The following is a 21,224-nucleotide window of genomic DNA, read 5'->3' on the forward strand; positions in this document are numbered from 1 at the left end:
TCACCTGAACCTGGGAGGTGGAGGCTGCAATAAGCCATGATTGTGTCAGTGCACTCCAACCTGGGTGAAAGAGTGAGACCCTCTCAAAAGTAAATAAATAACAAAAAGACAACCTACTTTAAAATGGAAAAGAAATCGAGTAAACATTTCAAATGTCTACTCAATGTATAAATGGCCAAGAAGCACATTGAAAAGATGCACAGCATCATGAAAAATTAGGAAAATGCAAATCAAAACCAAGACCCCTTCATATCCACTAAGATGGTTATAATCAAAAATTGGAAAATCATAAATGTGGGCAAGGACGTAGGGGAATTGGAGCCCACATCACTGTTGGTGGGAGTGTAAAACAGTTCAGCCTCTGTGGAAAAGAGTTTGGCAATTCCTCAGAAAGTTAAACACAGACTCAGCAATTCCATTTCTAGGTGGATATCCTAGAGAATTGAGGCAGGTGGATCACGAGGTCAGAAGATCGAGACCATCCTGGCTAACACGATGAAACCTCATCTCTACTAAAAATACAAAAAATCAGCCGGGTGTGGTGGCGGGCGCCTGTAGTCCCAGCCACTTAGGAGGCTGAGACAGGAGAATGGAGTGAACCCGGGAGGCGGAGCTTCCAGTAAGCCGAGATCATGCCACTGCACTCCAGCCTGGGTGACAGAGCAAGACTCTGTCTCAAAAAATAAATAAATAAATAAAACAGGAACTCAAACAAATGCATGTGCACAGCAACACTAGTCACAGTAGCCAAAGATCAAGATAGTTCACATGTTCATGAATGGGTGAGTGGATAAACAAAACGTAGCATATTTACATGACGGAAATTATACAGCCATAAAAGTGATCGAAGTACTGATGCATGCCACAATGTGGATAACCTTGAGAACATCATAGTAACTGAAAGAAAGCATACACGAAAGTCATGCACTGTATGAAATATCCAGAGTAGGCAAATGTATAGAGTCAGAAAGCAGACTGGTGTTTGCCAGGGACGGAGGGGTAGGGAGGGAATGGGGTGTGACTTCTGAATGGGGATGGGGCTTTGGTGTGATTAAAATGTTTTGGAACTAGACACAGTGGTTTAGTACTAGATACAAGTGGTTTAGTCCTAGATGCAGGTGGTTTAGTACTAGATGGAGGTGGTTTGGTACGAGATGCAACTGATTTAGAACTGAATGCAGGTGGTTTAGAGCTAGATGCAGCTAGTTTAGAACTAGATGCAGTTGATTTAGTACTAGATGCTGGGGTTTAGAACTAAAGGTGATTTAGCACTAGATGCAGGTTGTTTAGAACTAAATGCAGCTGGTTTAGTACCAGATGCAGGTGGTTTAGAACTAGATGAAGGGGATTTAGCACTAGATGCAGGTGGTTTAGAACTAGATGCAGGTTACTTAGAACTAGATGCAGGTGGTTTAGAAATAGATGCAGCTGGTTTACACTAGATGTAGGTGGTTTAGTGCTAGATGCAGGTGATTTAGCACTAGATGCAGGTGGTTTAGCACTAGATGCAGCTGGTTTAATGCTAGGTGCAGGTAATTTAGTACTGGATGCAGCTGGTATACAATTAGATGTAGGTGGTTTAGTGCTAGATGAAGCTGGTTTAGCGCTAGATGAAGCTGGTTTAGTACTAGAAGCAGGTGGCTTAGAACTGGACGCAGGTGGTTGCACAGCATTGTGAATATACTACATGCCACTGAATTGTTCACCTTAACGTGGTGCATTTTACATTATGTGAATTTCATCAATTAAAAAATGGATTACAAATCTAAATGTAGTAAGTAAAACCTTAACACTTTGAGAAGAAAATGCAAGAGAACATATTTGTGAGCTAGGGTGTATCAGCAGGTTCTCAACCACAATAGCAAAAGCATGTCCAGTGGAAGAAAACACAAATTGGTAAGTTGGGTATCATCAAAATTAAAAACTTTAGCTTTACACATGGACATAAACAGGGAAGCAGTCAACACTGCAGAACACTAGAGCGGGGAGGGAGGACGGGGCCTGGGTTGAAAAGCTACCTACTGGGTACTATGTTCGCCATCTGGCACTATACACCTATCTAACAACCCTGCATATGTACACCGCTGTGTCTCAAATAAAAGCTGAAATTTTAAAAAGCAAAAAAGTTTAGCTCTGTGAAAGACATCATTAAGTGGATGAATTTGCAAATCACTTATCCAAAAATGGACTTGTAACCAGAATATGTGAATAGCTTTCAGGATGCAATAGTGTGAAGATGAGCAACCCAACTGAAGAACTGAGCAAAGGGGCTGGATATGATGGCTCACACCTGTAATCCCAGCACTTTGGGAGGCCAAGGTGGGCAGATCACTTGAGTCTAGGAGTTTGAGGCCAGCCTAGACAACACGGTGAAACCCAGTCTCTACAAAAATACAAAAAAAATTAGCTGGATGCGTGGCACACACCTGTAGTCCCAGCTACTCAGGAGGCTGAGGTGGGAGGATCACTTGAGCCCAGGAGGTGGAGGTTACAGTGAGCCGAGATCATGCCACTGCACTCCAGCCTGGGCAACAGAGTAAGACCCCATCTAAAAATAAAACAAAATAAAATAAAATTTTTAAAAAGACTGAGCAAAGGTTTAACAGACACTTAAAAAAAAAAAGGTATATACAAGATATACAGACAGCCAAAAACTGTTCAACATCATTAATCATTAGAGAAATGCAAATTAACCATAGTTAATGCCACTATACACTTGTGAGACCACACACACACACACACACACATTGCTGGCAATGCCAAACACTGGAGGGGATGTGGAGCCACTGGAGCTCCCACTGGTTGCTGGAGGGAAGGCAGCATGGTGCAGCCATCCTAGAAGATGGTTTGGCAGCTCCTTAGAGCATTAAATGCATACTTCCCCTATGACACAGCTGTCTTAGCACTGGGCATTTATCCTAAAGTAATGAAGACTTACATTCACAGGCAAACCTGAATGTGAATGTTTATTCCTATTTATAATCACCAAAACCCAGAAACAACCCAAATATCCTTCAACAGGTGAATAGGTAAGTGAAGGGTGGTATGTGTATAAAATGCCATCCCGCTCAGCAATAGAAAGGAATAAACTATTGATACACATAACGACTTGAAAAAATGTCAAATACATTATGCTGAGTAAAAGAAGACAGTTTCAAGTCTATTCTTCCATTCTTGAATAGACGATCTATGATAGGGGAGAGTTCCATGGCTGATGACCAGGTTAGGGTGCCTGACTGTTCTACATAGTACAGGTTTGAAGGTTTTTAGGTGATGAAACTGTTCTGCGTGCTGATTTGGTTATGGGTATGTGAACCTATCTGTAAGTTCACAATTCATAGAACTGTACATCAAAATAAGTCAGTTTTACTGTAAGTTAATTTAAAAAACATAAAAACTGCTTTCCGAATAATGGGTATAAGATGCATGGGATTTGAATATTGAGATCTACAGTGTCATATTATCTTCTTTGTACTTTCCTAGAGATACGAAATTGCATATAACAGACATGATAAATGAACTTTATACATATATATATAGTGTACAAAATTTTGTACGCAAAATATATCTACATGTACGAAATGCTCTAAAGTGGCTCTTAATAACTTCAGTTACCTCTCAGTAACTTCAGTAGAAACTAAGCCTAATGATTTTAATTTTCTTCTCTACCCTTCTATATACTAAGGAGACCAAAGAACACTTTTCACTGTTTTTGTCAGAAGTGCGGAAAAGGTGGCGAATCGGGTCCCTGCCGCATGACCTGCCTGGAGCACTGTGCCGCATGCTCACATTCTGTCCTTTGTCTTCACGATGGCTCTGGGTGAGTTAACTGAGAACATCAGCATATTGAGAGCTTTTTTCTGAGTATTCAGTCACACACTCATTCTCCGTGGACTATATTCTGATCCAGTTCAAACTGAAGCTTTAGTCATTAGGGAAAAGAGATCTGTCATCTTTTTTTTTTTTTTTTTTTTTTTTTTTTTTTTTTTGCTACATCAAGTAATACTTGGAATCCAGCCCTCTGCTTCACTCCTAATATAACTAAAATCTCAGTTCTAACCCCCCCAGTGGATTCACACTTAATGGCTATATATGCGTGCTATTCATCTCTGTTTATCTTATATTTAACCAATGCCTGGGAAGTGGCATTTATACAGTGAATGAATGGATGGATGGAGAGATGGATGACAGCTGTCTTGGGGGACAGATGGAAGGATGCAAAGGAGGGAGTGAGGAGGCGACGAAAGAGGAAGAGATGGAGAACACCAATCTTTTTTTCCTTGTTGTAGTCACTATAAATCACCCCCAGTCTGTGACTCTCATTTGGAAGAAGTGCAAAATGAAAATGATCTAAGGTATGCAAAGCTTACAAATTTATTAGCAGCTTGTGCAGTAAGTTTCTTTTAATGCGTCTGTGGCAATACTAGCAACAAATTAATAAAAGCTTAATTTTTATACAAATAGTTTTATTACAAATTTGAATTCTTAAGAAATACACATTTAAAGAAATTACATAAAAGGCCTTAGTAGTCTTAAAAATGTTTTGGAGACTTTTAGTGAACTGTCATTTCAGGCCTAGTGGTCCGAATCTGCCCTCCTGCGGTCCATGCGATGCCCTGCTGAGGTCTGTGAACACAGCTCGTGACAAACCACGGAAATGGCCCCAATGTGCTTACGTGTGAAAATACTGATACTGTGATTCAACAGAGCTGTTTGTCAAGCAGGGATGCAGAATGAGGAATACTAATGAAATGACGGCCTTTAAGGTTGCTGCTTTTGAAGTCAAGTCATTCAGTTTGTGATTAGTGTTTAAAACCCTGAAAATATTTAATACAGAATAAAAACAATAAGCTCAAAGTACATGTTTCACTATAATAGACACCATATTCATGAACCTGGGCTTGGTTTTGGCAATACATAATTTTTGGTTTAGAAGTGAACAATGAAAACGGATGTTTCACATTCAATATCCTAGTCTTTATAAACCTACGTTAAAGGACAGCACAGTCTTTCAAAGGAAAAAAACTATGTAAGCTTTATTTTAACAGTGGAAGTCCAACTAAACCTTGATCTGCCTAATTGCTGACATCTATATAAATTACTAATATATATATATATATTTAATTTTTGACTATTTTTGGACCATCTTTATTCCACAGGAAAATTGTGATTTCTGCAAAAGCAGCTGCATAGTACCACACATAGCAGAAAGACAGAAGTTTATATTTGGGGGTTGGAAGATATGGCTACTGCGTCTGTAATTCCATTTGGAGGTTCAAAAAACCATTTTTACATTGCTATTATTTGTACAGACCAAGGGACCTAAATTTTGAAACAGCTAGACAGTGATATAAACAAACATTTATCTCTGGGGGTAGAAAATTAATTATAATACAAGAATGAAAATGGGCAAACAGTATGGAAGGCACCCACACCTCCTAGCACCCTTTGGTTTTCTGATGGAGTTCTCACTTCACACATCAGTGCATTGGATTGCAGAAAATATTGATATTTTATTTCATCAAAAGTGCCATTTGGTATGCCACTATTGAAAGCTTATCGCTGTCTTTTTCTCCTTCAGCAAGTAGAGGTCAATGAAGCAGGGTGTGTTAGTTACGCAAATTCCTATAAGGCACTTTACGGTTTTCATACTGGACAGTGAGGTACACAGGATATATTTCTAGGGTTCGTTGCTGTTAACAAAAAGAAGAAGAAGTAGCACCATGTTGTGACATTAGCTGACTCAGGCTTCATTATGTTCTTCTCATACAGACTTGGCAGCGGCTGACGTGCGTGCGCAGCTCCCCTGCCTTCAAGGTGGACGGCGTGGGCTTCCTAAAATACAACACAGAGACAGACCACTGGCCATCATTTCACAACACATCAGAAACATGGCAGTCCTGCCCTGCTCAGAAATGTCTAAGGGGTCGGCCCAGCCCCTGGCATCAGGCCCCAACCTGGTACCACCCAGTGACTGCTGTCCACCTTACCATGAGCAGGCATGTGCTGGGTGCAGGGCACACAGAACACTGAGGGTTACCTACCATCTGCACACCCAGGCCCTAACACCTGCCCCAGTGCCCACAGCCCCTAAGGGTAGAGCTGAAGTCCCGCCACATCGGTCTGGCTCCGAAGCCTTCGCCATTCCCCTCTGTGCCACCTGCCTCCTTGTACTACAATTTCACTTTTGGTCCTTTCTCCTCCATTAGATCATAAACTCCTCCAAGGTAAGAAGAAGATATTATTCTTCTCTGCAACACTTTACACACACAGTAAGTGTTCACTAAATATTTGTGGAATGATGTGATGAGTAATAAATCTGGAGTAATTCCCTAGACCTCAAAATACTTTTATAACTTTTGAAGGATTTCTGTGGTCTGCTTTGAGGCCAAAAAGAGGGAAAGACATTTAATGTCCCAAATGTTTCTCAAGCTTAGAAACTCTGCATTATTTTGATTGTTGAAAAGGTAAAATCTGAACTAAAATTGGTACTGAGAAAATTCTATTAAAATTTTAAAAAAATAAAATTAAAGTAGCCATTTATGAGAATGCCTCATCCTAAAATTGAGGCTGCTTGTTTTAGCAACTTTCGGTGCAAATTCCAGTACCCTCAAGTTTATTATGTAAATTAATGGGATCTTACCTAATTTGCTTTGGGAAAACATTTTAGTTTATTGTATCAGGCTGCTGGTTAAAAAAAAAACAAAACCCATCATTAACTATCAACCCTATAAGAGGACACTGCAGGGGCTGAGGCATGAACAAAGTGTGCTCATTTTGGTAGTGAATGGCTAAACTCTATCTGCAGCATTGATGTCAAGTTTCCAGTGCCTTGAAAGGCTCCAATAAACCACCAGTTAGGCACGCGGCACTTTCTGGATGAGTAACGAATTAGAGGAGTGAGTATGTCGTTCTGTCTCTTACTATCTAAGCTAGAAAGAGACAGGATCACAGCAGAGTTCCATATGATTCTCTCCAAAAAGGTGAAGACGAAAGGCTTATCTCCAGGGGTGAGAAGCACTTGTTTTGGAAGCGAACAGTAAGCAGCTGTGCCAGGCCTGTGAGCCTCCTGCACTGGCTCCAGCAGGGCTGCAGCTGGGGCTCTGGATAGAGGATTCATTATGCGCTCCTGGCCTTCGGGGACCGGCCCGGCTCCCAGTCAACTCCAGCAAGGTTAGTAGCCACTTGGGACAGTCATTTTAAAGGTGAGATTTTGGTAATGGAAAAGGAAGGAAGGGTCTTCCCTCTCAATTTCAGCTGAATTTGTGCTGAAATGAATTTTTATTTGCACAAGTCTAAAAAAATACCTTGTGAAGTCACTCAGAACTTACACCAAGTGTACATTACGATCGGTGTTATAAATGGCATGAAAATGAATGCTGCTCACTTCTTTTTCCTGGGATTATTAAATATACTGTATTTCAAACATGCTCTGTTTGGAGATTTCAGTTGCTTTAATTACATTTTAGTACATTCACCTAGAAAAAATGGAAAGTGACCTTTTTCTTTCACGGTTCTTCAGTTTATGAAAAAATTAAACCTATGACTCAAGGTCTGCCTTTGAAAATCGTCTCGGTGATCTGCCCATGTCGAACAGCATCAAATGTTCGTTACATTTGTTCTTCGAGACTTTGCTTTGGAAGATGTTATGGATCGTGGATGATTAAAAAATAAAGTCACAAAGGGGCCAGCACCCTGCAAAAAAGCAGCGCTCCCACTTACTTGAACATCTCGCTCCTCTCTATGGTGGCGAGCCAAAAGCTGTAAGCATTTGCGTAGTAATTACAGGTCCCACGGCCGTGACACTCGATGAATGGCGCACTTCTAAACTCCTCCAGACAGGAGCCAGGGGATGCCAGGGCTTGGCCAGAGCCTTCTGCACCAGCGCTGGTGTGCTGCGGAACAGACAAGCCGTGAGTCAGAGGTTCCCTCCTCAAACACTGGGAGAGATCGACCCTTCCCAGGAAGGCGCCAGGGTGTTCCCTCTGGAAAGCCACACACTGCAGCCTCATGTGGTCACCACAAGACACACTCTGTGCCCAAATTCTCAGGCTGGCCGCCAAGCCAGTGCCTGCATGGCTGGGGCCCCATAGTGCTCAACATGGCCCCAGGGATCATCTAACGGCTGCTCCCCAAATAGATGACCAGCCCAGCTTTATTAGAGTTTAAAGAAGAGCTCACTATGTATTAGATTTGAAACACTCCAACCCATTCTAACGTGGGGCATGAGACAACAGCCAAAATGTTCAAATAATGTTGCAAACAACGGATGTGGAATCAGATTTTACAAATGCATTCCTGTATTTGCTATATTAGAGGCTATTTATCTTAAGGTAAAGAATAATCATTCAATTTTTTTTTTCTTTAAAAAGAGAGAAAAACAAGAGTAAGAGAAAAAAATAGCGACTACTATAACTTTATCAAATTGCATTTTGGTCTAGCAGGTTTAAGTAGGACCTTCCTGTACTCAGAAATCAAGACCTTAAAATGAATGACATACAACCTTGACTAAGACATTACGACAGATCCCCATGACTATTATTTCAGGTATGGGAAATGTGAACTCTGGAATTCTGGAGACACAAGGGACCTTTGAGGATAAGGCTAACTCCACTGATTCCCAGATGGGGACAGTCTGGGATCTGACCAGGATCACACAGCTTGAAGGCAGAGCAGACGCAAGGACAGGGACTTCCAGACCAGAGCCATCGTCCTGAGAACTCAGAGGAGGTGCTGGGAGACACTGTTCTCTAGAACGTCATTATTCTTGTTTGCTCCTGATTTCGAGAAATTATGGGCAATCACTGTTTCAGGTCTTTGTGACACCCGGACAAGGGTTTGGGGTGACAACGGCTTTCCCGTGGTTCCTCAATGCAACTCCGGACTTTCCCTGACACACCGAGATTCCACTCAGTATTTCTTATAATTATGGAGTGGCAAATCCAATCTACCTTTTAATGAAAATGGCATGCTTATATCATTGTTAGTGTCCTGATTTCTCTATACTGCATGTTCAACCTTTTTGGCTCTCTCGATAAAGTAGTTACAATGCAGCACTTCAAATTATTGGAACAACCTGTTAATCTGGTGGTGGTGCTGCAACGTGAAGAGTCTAACTGTAGTACAATCAACCCAGCAAATCATACAATCAAACTTGCATATGTGCACAAACATTTTAAAAATTGCTTTCCTGTCAACTTTTTCTACACTTGGAAAAATGCGTAGAAAAGCACAAGAAAAATCCAGTAGAAGGAAATCGCAATGGTGGGCACCTCGCACACAGCACGTCCGGAAGGTGGAGCAGAGACCCTCCACATGGCTGGGGCGCAGGGCAGACGCCACACCACCCATCAGTTTTCTCGTTATCTTCGCTCAGCGTCCTCACTCAAACATTAAAAAAAAATGTTTTCCTGCCAATTTTGTCTACAATTGGAATAATTTACAGAAGAAAATAGCTATGAAGCCCTGTTCCCTGTCAGTCAGATGATAAATAATGTTCATCTGTGGGTCAAATGTACAACTCGCCCATTCCTGACAGTGTGAAGATGGGACTAGGACTTCCAGTGATGATGCAGATGTGTGTGTAGAGTCGTTTACTGGGAATTGGCAAATTCCGGGATAACTCTGATCTTACAAGTTCACGACTTGTATATATTTAATCAATACTGCCAACTGAGGTAACAGAATAAAACAAGCTACAATGAGCGTATCAAACAGGGGCCTTGTTTTCCGTTTCAATTGACTTTTGTGGGGAAGGGAAGCCCTGCGGCTAGGAGAGCAGTCCTTGCCCCGTGGGAAGGGTCCCAGGCGGCACCGGCCCAGGAGAGCCTTCGTGGAGGCCACAGCCAGCCCTCGGGTGTTCTCTCCCTAACTCAAGCTTCTGCTTTCCAGCTCGTTCGTGTTGTAGTAGAATGTGTACTCCCTATGTGCAGGCTCTCTTCCTCCTTCCCCTGAAAGAGGCCTCAACCTTGTGTAGAGAAGCTGGTTATATAGAGAAGCTGCTCATATGGAGAAACTGGTCATATACAGAAGCTGTTCGCATAGAGAAGGTGGTCATGTAGAGAAGCTGGTCATATGGAGAAGCTGCTCATAGAGAGAAGCTGGTTGTATGGAGAAGCAGGTTGTACAGAGAAGCTGTTCATATTGCTGGTGCTGGAACAGAGCTGTAGAGCACCTGAGTGGAGCAGCCACAGGGAAGCAGAGGCTTGGGCCTGCATTTCCAGGAAGATGCTCATCCCAGCTACCCTGGCTCTGAGCAGAGGAGTGTTCTGGCTGGTGCTGGAGACCCCTGCTGTCACCAGGCAGAGCAGGCCAGGCTTCCAGGCATGCTTTGGAAGGGGACGGTTGGAGGAAGAAGGAGGGGCTTAAGCAGCGAGATGCAGAGAACCCCAAGGTGTGGAGGCAGCAGACAGAGGCGACTATGGGGTGAAAGTGGGGCTCTTCCCAGGATACACAGCGTCTCCCCAGACACTTACCATCACAAAAGAGTAGCCGATCCACAGCGAGGACCACCCGCTGGGGCACGGTGGGATCTGAATGGTCTGACTGTGCACGGCCATCACCATGGCGGGCGCCTCACACACAGCACACCTGGAAGTGGAGCAGAGACACTCAGCACAGCAGGGCACAGGGCAGAGGCCGCCCTCCATGCACTGCCCCATGACCAACACTCAACGCCCTCACTCAGTCTTTCTGGTCCAATTACGTATTAAGTGGGAAACGTGCCCATTGCTTAGACTCTGAGGTTTAGCACCTCCCTGTTGGTTTTATAAGCCTATCTCAGGATTAAAACATTCAATTCAAAAATAGAGCAGGATGCCCGGGTGCGGTGGCTCATGTCTATAATCCCAGCACTTTCGGAGGCCAAGGCAGGCGAATCATCTGAGGTCAGGAGTTCAAGTCCAGCCTGACCAACATGGAGAAACCCTGTCTCTACTAAAAATACAAAAGATTAGCTGGGTGTGGTGGCACATGCCTGTAATCCCAGCTACTCAGGAGGCTGAGGCAGGAGAATCGCTTGAACCTGGGAGGTGGAGGTTGCAGTGAGCTGAGATCGTGTCAATGCACTCCAGCCTGGGCAACAAGAGTGAAACTCCATCTCAAAAAAAGAAGAAAAAATTAGAGCAGGACACAGGCCTGTACTCCCGGCTACTAGGGAGGCTGAGGCAGAAGAACTGCCTGAGGCCAGGAGTTCAAGGCTGCAGGGAGCTATGTTTGGCCTGCCTGTGTGCCACTGCTCTCTGACCCGGGCAACAAAGCGAGACCTGCCTCTAAAAAATTGTTTAAAAAATAGATCCAACACGAGTTATTTAACTGTCTGTCTTGTAGAAGGGAAAAATAGGAAGGCAAAGCTCTAACAGTGGCTCTCCCGGAGGGGCTGGGGTTACAGGCGGCTTTTCTTCTTCGGGCATTTGAGTGTTTTCCAATCTTTCGACAATGAGTATGTATTTCCACAAGCACAATAAATGCTTCAGAAAAAATGCTGGTGAAATCCAAGAGCTACTCCTTTTGGAATGCAACAGTTTGTTTGAAGCTATGAATAATCTTTAGTATAAGAAATGCACTTAGTGAGTTGAGTAACTAAGACAAATAATGCATGCTTTAATGAACTTGAGGCTGCATGTCCACGTGGGCCTCTTGCGGGAAACTTGTTTTCTGGTCTGCCCCCTTGGCTCAGCTGTCCAAGGTCTGAGGCCATCAGTATCCACTGCAGCTGAAGTGACCGGCAGAGGACCCTCCCAAGGACAGGATGCCCCCCAAGCCAGGCTGATTCAGCTCAGGCTTGGGACTGCACCAGAAATAAATTAACACAGCACAGTGCTCTGACTAAGACCCTTTCAATGAAGGGAACCCTTGATGGTGGGATAATGCTTTGTTTAAAAAAAAAAAAATTAAACACCAACAGTGAATAATTACATTCGAGTCACAAAATGAACAGAGTGTTAACAATGCTGATAAATGACTATAAACGGTGTTAATAATTACACCTAGTTATATTGGGACATTTGCATGAAAGTGGATCAGAAGGGGGAATAGGGCTGAATGAGTCATTTGATTTTCCATGGACATGTGTGTGTGTGCGTGTGTGTATGTGTGGTGTATGCAATTTTCTATTTTATTCACCCAAATGCAGATGAATTAAAAGGTTCACTTAAACAACAGTGACTGAAATTGGCCTCATACATCTGCCACCATCTGTTTGCTAGACACGAGACCTAGAAATACAGCCTGGAGCGAAGCGTTTTGTCTTTTTCAGACGGTCTCTGGGCTGAGGGCTTCAAGGGTCTATAGAGAGGGTGGTCCTGCCCCATTGCAGGCTTAAAGAGCTGTGTGATTCCTTAAAATTCACATGGCCACATTCTCCATATTGCATATGAAGAAACTAAGGCCAGGGTTAGTTGTGTCCAAGACAGAACTAAAATGCGCTTCTCCTTGCTCTCAATCCAGTGGTCTTTTCATCAGAGCAATTAGCAATCAGTATTTATCTCGTGAGTCTTGTCTGCAGAAAGCCAGAAAGCACTTAGAAAATGGTGCCCTGCTATCAGGATGAAAGCAGTGGAACTGCCACCTTTTCTGCTGAAAATGAAGGCTTTTGTGTCATTTGCTGTTTCTAAAATTTAGCTTTCAGACCTCCCTAAAGGGAAGACCTGGGAAGGAACCTGTAAGTCCTGAGAAGTCGTGGGAAACCACTAAGTTCAGTAACCATGGAAACCTGCCTGCTCAGAGACAGGGACAAAGGGCAGCCTCTCTACAACAGGGAAGTAGAGGCAGACTTGATGCAAAGGCAGCGAGCGGCTTCAAGTACACGCCTGGGAAGGTCTCTTCCTGCTGAGCTTCGAGATGTCAACTAACAGACGTAAAAATCTGCAAATGTAAAGTCCTGGGACATTCCAGGACTTTCTGGTCCAATTACACATGAAGTGGGAAAGGCCGTGCCCCTTGCGTAGACTCTAAGGTTTAGCAGCTCCAAGTTGGTTTTACAAGCCCGTCTGAGGATTAAAACATACAGAAACCTCAGACTCTTGGTGCCCACAGACCAGGGCTGTTTTACTGAAAGGAATGCATCAGAGCAATGCCGGTCTCAGACACGCAGCTCCTCTGAGACCTGTTTTTGGAATACCACCAAGGCATGCCAGAGCTCCTGTCAAGGAGCTCGGAATCAAGGTCAAATGTTAACGTCAAGAAAGTAAATAGGAAACATACCAATGAACAGTCTTTTTCTACCTGTTGTGTAAAGGAAGCTAAAAAGAGAAACCCACAAAAGTTGTTACTTTTCCTTCTAGTTATCAGGCATGGTTCTGAGCAAGAAAAGTCTCTAAACAGTCAGTATCTGGCAGCCACTTGCACAGGTGAAGTATTGCCTGCATTCTGAAAAGCGCCATTCAGGAAGTGTCATGAATGATATTCTCCATTTTAACATCAATAAAATAAGTTTTCTCATAGTTCAAAAAAAAAATCTAACAAAATGGTCAGTAGATAGCTTAATGTAAGGGGATCAAAGATCTAAGATTTTCCCACATAGGAGGCGCCTTCCAGCCCTCTGGTCCATGGTCCCACGTGACATAGCTCTCTCACTAAACTGTGATCTGCCAGGACCTGCCTGGCACATAACCCTAGTCTTCCCCGAAACAGGGCATGTTCATCTAATGAAAGGAGTTGGGCTAAAGGCACAGCCTGGGGCAGCTGTGCAGGAGCTCCGGAGTGATTCCAAGCATCTGCTTCCCTTTTCCCTTTTCTCTTGAATGCAGGGCACTTCTTAGCTGATACTGCTACATCTTTCTTCATATTCAAAGACTGCCGATTTCTTTAAAGGGAATATAAAAACCTTTTAATCTTTTTTTATCATTGATTATCTTAATACGTAAAAAGTAAAATTACAGAATAGCTTCTTAGTCAAATGAATTTGTTCACTGGCCACTTTCCTATTATTTCTGAGTATTTCTAAGCAATAAGCTTTTTTTTTTTTTTTGAGACAGAGTTTTGCTCTTGTCACCTAGGCTGGAGTGCAATGGTGCGATCCTGGTTCACTGTAACCTCCGCCTGCTATGTTCAAGCAATTCTCCTGCCTCAGCCTCCCGAGTAGCTGGGATTACAGGCATGCAACACCACAACTAGCTAATTTTTGTATTTTTAGTAGAGATGGAATTTCACCATGCTGGCCAGGCTGGTCTCGAACTCCTGATCTCAGGTGATCCACCTGCCGTGGCCTCCCAAAGTGCTGGGATTACAGGCGTGAGCCACTGCACCCGGCCAGCAATAAACTTGTAATTAGACGGAAAGAGGCAAAGAGAGAACAGTCATGTTACTTTCAGTCGTAATAATTTCAGTTTCCCATCTTACTTCCTATCAGGGAGGCTCCTGGGGTCTGAAAACATACTTCAGATATTAGTGCGGATAAACACTTAAGGGAAATCGCTGAGCCAAACACATGCATTTTCAATGGGTACAATATCACCCAAGGGAGCAAAAATTGGTGGCACTGGGAGTGTGTGTATTATTGTATAATTTTTAAATGTATAAATCTGTATAATTTTATGTATAAAGCACAGATAGACATACAACACACAAACAGAGGAGATATACAGTATGTCTGCGGTACTACAATTTCACAGGGGCCACCTCACACCCATTGGGATGGCTACTATCAAAAAGGCAGAAAACGACATGTGCTGGTGAGGACGTGGAGCAACTGGAACCCTGTGCACTGTGGCAGGAATGTAAAGGGTGCGGCCACTGTGGAAAACAGCATGGAGGTTTCTCAAATAACTAAAAATAGAATTACCATATGATCCCACAATTCTACTTCTGGGTATACATCCAGAAAAATTAAAAGCAGGCTCTCAAAGAAATATTTTCACACCCATGTTCATAGCAGCATTGTTCGCAATAGCTGAGGTGTGGACAAAACCCAAGTGTCCACTGACAGAGGAATGGATCAACAAAACGTGGCACCTACACACAACAAAATATTATTTGGCCCTAAGTACGAAAGAAATCCTATCACACGCTATAATGTAGATGAACCTTGAGGACATTATGCTGAGTGAAATAGGCCAGTGACAAAAGGCAAAATATCATATGATTCCACTTACATGAGGTGTCTACAGGGGTCAAATTCACAGGGACAGAAAGTAAAACTGGGGTCACCAGAGGAGGGATATGGTGTCAGTGTTTAATAGGGACAGTTTGAGTTTGGGAAAATGAAAAAGTTCTGGAGACGGATGGTGGTGATGGTTAAACAACAATGCAAATGTACTTAATGCCACTGAACTGCACACTGAAAAATTATTAAGATGGTAAATTTTACGTTATGTGCATTTTACCAAAATTAAAAATAATTTCTAAAAAAATTCATAGGGGCAGGGATGATTCAGAAAACAATGTCTTCAAAGGCTCCTTGGGGAAGTTACTATTTTTTTAAAAAGAAAGATTGAGAAACACTGTTCCAACACTGGCTGAAGAATCCAGTGACATCACTTTACTTATAGGAGGAAAGCTAACCAGCACAGTGAGGAGGTAAAACAGAAATTCTCTCTGCAAGCCCGGTATTATCTCACCATGGTTCTGCACCATAATTTTAAAACACAGTAACTGACTTTTTATTTTTTTGCTTTTTGAGACAGGGTCTCACTCTGTTGCTCAGGCTGGAGTGCAGTGGCGTGGTCTCAGCTCACTACAGCCCCAACATCCCAGGCTTAAGGGATCCTTCCTCAGCCTCCCTCGTAGCTGGAAGCATAGGCTCGCGCCACCACACCCAGCTAACTTTTGTATTTTTTGGAGAGATGAAGTCTCGTCATGTTGCCCAGGCTGGTCTTGAACTCCCAGGCTCAAGCGATCCTCTCGCCTCAGCCTCCCAAAGTGCTGGAATTACAGGCACCAGCCACTGCGCCCAGCCAACTGACTTTTACGTCAAGTAATCTTTATGGTTGATTTCCATTACAAAACTCAGATATCACAAATAATAAACTAAATGACAATGGATTGAATGTTTTGGAGAAAAATAGAAAAAATACGTTTGTCCAGACTAGACACTTTTCCTCTTCAATTATGCATTTGTTCCTACAAATGCTCGACTCACCTACTAATAAAGGGTCTTATGTTGTCCCCCGTGATGGGTGCCATTGACATGGGCATGGGCTCGGGGGTGGACAGCCAGTATGAGTAGTCATTTCGTGATGCAAAGTTGCACACGTTGTTAATGTTGCAGAACAGGAAGGGCATTGTGCTGAACTTGCGCAGGCAGCTGCCGGCCGTGCCTAGACAAGCGAGAAGACAATGTGAGATGTTTTCTTTATCATTCACAATCTATCTCTATGTAAAGTAGATTTCAGCCGGACAACAAGCAAAAACACGTCATCAACATAATCACGGAAATGGAAATGTATAAAGGATTCTGTAGGACATTTTTGATGAAAGGAAACAAAACCAGTTTACCAGCACAAAGAAACCTTTTCCTAAAGCTGAATTCTAGAAGGAACTTAACATACGGTTCATTATACAATGGACAGTAACAAATTGGGCAATGTCTTTAACAATAGTTTTGCAGAAAATGCAGAGATGCTCTTTCTATAGCAGCTTGCTGATTCTAACCCTGATAAAAGTTAAAGGTAGAGAAAATTAAAACACAGTTTGCTGGAGGTTATCTGGGGCAGACTAAGATAATGAGGACAGATATGTAGCTTTCTGCTGACCTAAACTAGAGGAGCAGAGCTCAAAGCTCAGTAGCCGTACAGAATTTCAGACAGGATAACGTGGACATTTTTTACAAAGAGCAATGGTTAAGTTGCATTAATGCAAGATATTAAGTGCACTCCAGGAATCTTGATCCTACTTGATAATTTGAAGATGAGATCTAAAGTTTTATTAATTTAAAGATTTTTGAACATTCAGTCTCCACATTTCTTGGCTTGCCATTAGTAACACAGCAGCTGTTGAACTGATTATTTGTAATCAATGGAGAGAAATGGGGCCGGGCTGCTTTTTCACTGGCTACTGCCCTCAGTGCAGCAGCAGAGGCGAGTCCAGCGCCGCGCACCGAAGGCACTCAACACACCCACACTGAATGGATGTGTGGATCTGCAGGCTTCTTACCCAAGTCCTGGCCATGGGCCCGTTCGTTGCCTTGCACGTAGAGCAAAGAGTACCCATGGTAAAGAATTTTGGTCCCAGAAGGACACTGTGGGTCATCTATTGTTTGACTGTGCCTGGTCACAAGGAAGCCGTGATCAACAGATGGGGTGCCTGGCGGCCCCATGGACCCTGGCAACCCATCGGGGCCTGGTGGACCTGGAAATCCTCTTGGACCTGGAAGACAGGAGACAAATTCGTTTCTCTAATTGCAAACACGCTCCCCTGAAGGCTTTCAAAATCATTTGCTCCAAAGAGTTTTCAATATTTTATATTTCCACAAAGTATCCTACCTATTCATGTTACCAAAAAAGTCTAAAAAGAATGCATGGCTAACTAAATACAGCCGCCTGCCTCCTTCGTGGTGTCTTGACTTCTTCTTTTCACCTGCCACCTCAAAACATTTTTATACGCACAGTCCTTGGTGCAGAGCAGATGCCTGAACAATTCAGTTCAATGAATATGTGACATATATGAAAATGGACATATGAATAAATGAAAATGAATGACGTGACTCTGTGCATGTCATTCACATGGAAGTGTGGGGCTCCTGTTGGGGAGGATTATCACAGAATTATTAAACAACCTCATCTTAAGGCGTTTTCTCTTCTACAGCAGCCCAAAGCCTACGTGTGGAAATGGAGCAGTAGGGGACCTCTCAGGCAAGGCCTGCTTCTGTCCCCTCTCTAACTGTGCCACGTGCCAAACTGTGCGCAGGTCAGCTGGGCTGAGCTCTTTGTTCAGTTAGTCAGCAGCCTCAGCCTTCTGCATCACAGCCTTCATGGAACACTCGAGTGTCCCTTCTCCTAAGGAAGGAGATCAAGTTTATCCCATGCCTTTGGGCCAAAGATGGCATTATACTCATTTCGACTTTCCCTTGTCCTTTGCTGAAATAGAATTTTCATAGCTGCAGCTCACATCCCACTTAGGAAACCACATGGGCCGCCACTATTGGCTGCCTTTCAACAACATCTGGGAAGCGTATGCTTTGATCAATATCTGTCTCTACACAGAAAGAAGGACACTTCCTCAGCTCTTCTGTTTGATCCTATTTCTTCTAAGAAACAGACTTCTTCGGAAATCTGTCAAGTAATACACCCAACTTCATTTTGCAGCCCCCCCATGCCTGGGTCTGCTGCTTCTGTCCCAAAGATCCCGGTCGAGGGTAATTAGGTTGGAAGTCTCACAACCTACCAGTAGGCCCGGTAGGTCCCATCTCTCCTTTCTGGCCAGGGGCACCGTCGAACCCAGGAATACCTGGAGGTCCAGGTATACCCACCAATCCTGTAACACCTGAGGCAGAGGAAAAATAATTTATGATCCCGTATGGCAGTAAGCTGTATCTCTTTCTTCTCTTCTTAAATGTCCTTTTCAGCATTCAAGGAGGCAAGCATAGTCTCAATGCAGACGAGAACGTTTTCTTGGACAGACAGGAGCTGCTTCCCACAAAGCCGAGTACAGACTTGGCAGAAGCAGCTGGATATTCAGCTGGGGGTGTGTTTGGGCACCTCGTTCTGAGTTCTCCCTGGTTTCTCGCTGTTTGGCAGATTGGTTTGGAGAAGGCAGGTGATGTGGAGGGAATGGGAGACTGGATAAGCCTTTCCCTCTCGGCCATATACTGGGGTCTCAATTTTTAGGCAAAGATATACTGACACGGACAGTTTTTTGTTTTCATGTACGTAGCTTATTCTTTTTCTTCTTCTTTTTTTTTTTTTTTTTTTTTTGAGACAAGGTCTCGTTCTGTCACCTAGGCTGGAGTGCAGTGGTGTGACCACCGCTCACTGCAGCCTCGACCTCCTGGGTTCAAGCGACTCTCCTACCTCAGCTTCCCGAGTAGCTGGGACTACAGGCATGCATCACCATCCCTGGCTAATTTTTTTTATTATTATTATTTTGTAGAGATAGACTCTCCCTATGTTGCCGAGGCTGGTCTTGAACTCCTGGGCTCAAGTGATCCTCCCACCTCAGCCTCCCAAATTGCCGGCATTACATAGGTGTGACCCAGTGAGCCTGGCCGGCTTATTCTTAAGTATCTTTAAATTTTCATTGATGCTACCTTTCAACTTTAAATGTTTTCATTCTCCTTTACTTCCCACCCACTCCTTATAAGTAGCTCTTAAAATAGGAGATGTTTAGCTCAAATAAGCAGAAGGCTAGATTAAGGTTTTGGGAAATAACAGAGAATGGTACAGACGGTACCAATCAGGCAGAGCTCCTGGAGGCATGGATGGAGAGCACCGATCGTTACCATTCCAGATTGCTACCTGCCACCCCCATCTGGAGCGGGAGGCAGGAGGGGGAAGGTAATGATCTGGTTCTTTGAGCCCATGTTTTTCTAACTGAACACAGATGTGTTGTTATATGTTCCTCTAGCTTTTCCTGGATTTTCTTCTGGATTTTTTTTAGGCCCCTTTAAAAATGTCATAGGTTTTGATATGCATTGAAGGGAGGTTAAGAAACTCATATTCATATGTGTGTGTATAATCATTACCCAGAAACTTATTTTAGATACATGGGTGAGGAGGAACTCTGCCCACCACCCCTCTGGGCTCCCCATACCACCCTGCACAGGCCAAGCTTTCTCACCTTGCTGGCCTTTGGGGCCTGGAGGTCCCTGAAGCCCTTTCAGCCCTGCGGGGCCCTCAGGACCAGGGAGCCCGGGCTCCCCTTTGATGATGTCGTAAGGACCTGGGGGGCCAGGAGGACCCGGGAGACCTGTGGGAATAGGGAAGGCATTGATCAATTTCACTGCCCACAACTGGGGAGGAAACAACTGTAGGAGGAGAGTCCTAGGTGAAGCTGTCCAAATGGAACATCCTTCTCAAAGGTGAAGTCATTATCAAAACCCAAGTAATCAGATCTTCACAAAACATGTCCAATCTGCACATCTTTGTTATTTAACCTGAAATCCTGAACTCTCGGGCAAAGGCACTGGGGCATCAGTGTAACTTCCCACCGCATTCTGGGCTCTGGGACCCCTGACCACTGCCCTGCAGCCTCACACCAGCCCTCCCAGTGGGGAGAGAAGCTTGTTCTTCCCAGGCAGCCCCCGCTTCTGACACGGAGAGTGCCCTCTGCGATTAGGACGTTTTTCCCACACTCCTCTGAAACCTGCCTTACTGTACAGTATCACGCTGGTCCTCGTCTTTGAGCGATGAATGAACTTAATCCTTCTGCATGACAGGTCTCGGCGTGTGGTAAGAACCACACAAAGTGTGAGGACCCCTCGGCCTCCCCGTCTTCAGCCCAATACCCTCAACTCTCGCTCCCCTTCCACGCACCCTCCCTCCCCTCTCCTTCCTTGGGTTCCACGTCTCAGGGCATGTGGTTTCTCATTCTCTCTCCCAAAACATGGTTTTGAAAATTAAATGATGCCCTAGAAATATGGTCTGCTCTACAGAGAGGAAGCAGGATGAATACTGTGCTTAAACCATTCCCTTTTGAGATGATGTTGTGGTTTTCAGCGCCCCTCATGCTGTGGGCTCCCACCGGTGGAGAAGCCAACAGCACCTTTCCCAGGAAGAATTGGTTACTGTGCAGCAGGAATGTGCTCCGTCTCTAAGTGCAAGATTGATTTTCTTTCCTATTATAACTTTCAGTGGTTGATTTCAGGTTAACTTTAGAGCCTTGGGGAGTTTTCGAATTCTGAGCCTGTCAGCGAGACCCTCAGCCACCCCTCCCCTGGAGTTCCCTCAGTCCTGGATTTATCAGATTCTACTTCCAGACAAGTTGCTGGTTCAAATGTCAACTACAGGAATCCTGACTTGCTGCAAAGAATTCTCAATCAACTGTTTTGAATAATTTTTGAGTCATTTTACATATGAAAAAGCAAACACCTCAATTCTGTGCATTCCTGGCTTTCACATTCTCACAAAGCACCAGTAAGGTATTCACAGATTAACAAATTCTCCTACCTTTAGCTCCCGGGACACCTTGATCGCCTTGATCACCTTTAATTCCCTGGAGGCCAGGAACACCTTTTGGACCTAAGCAGAGGGAAAACATTGTCTTGCACAGAATTCCCAATGATATACAAATATGTGTGTGTATATATCTCTCTAGTGCACACACATACATGTACACCAATGTATAGATAA

General features: G+C 43.8%; 1 protein-coding gene across 1 annotated transcript in view; it reads right to left on the reverse strand.

Moving 5' to 3' along the window:
* Positions 1-5,488: 5,488 nt before the first annotated feature.
* COL4A1 (collagen type IV alpha 1 chain) overlaps positions 5,489-21,224 on the reverse strand; it is a 152,520-nt gene continuing 136,784 nt past the window's right edge. Inside the window, exons 45-52 of the mRNA XM_015121445.3 lie at positions 21,042-21,113; positions 19,714-19,842; positions 18,322-18,420; positions 17,092-17,304; positions 16,079-16,256; positions 10,476-10,590; positions 7,723-7,895; positions 5,489-5,835 (exon numbers count right to left, since the gene is read on the reverse strand). Coding sequence (XP_014976931.3) covers positions 5,754-5,835; positions 7,723-7,895; positions 10,476-10,590; positions 16,079-16,256; positions 17,092-17,304; positions 18,322-18,420; positions 19,714-19,842; positions 21,042-21,113 — 1,061 coding nt within the window. The 3' untranslated portion in view covers positions 5,489-5,753. The remainder of the gene's footprint in view (positions 5,836-7,722; positions 7,896-10,475; positions 10,591-16,078; positions 16,257-17,091; positions 17,305-18,321; positions 18,421-19,713; positions 19,843-21,041; positions 21,114-21,224) is intronic.

The sequence above is a fragment of the Macaca mulatta genome, chromosome 17, assembly GCF_049350105.2.
Source record: "Macaca mulatta isolate MMU2019108-1 chromosome 17, T2T-MMU8v2.0, whole genome shotgun sequence".
NCBI lineage: Eukaryota > Metazoa > Chordata > Mammalia > Primates > Cercopithecidae > Macaca > Macaca mulatta.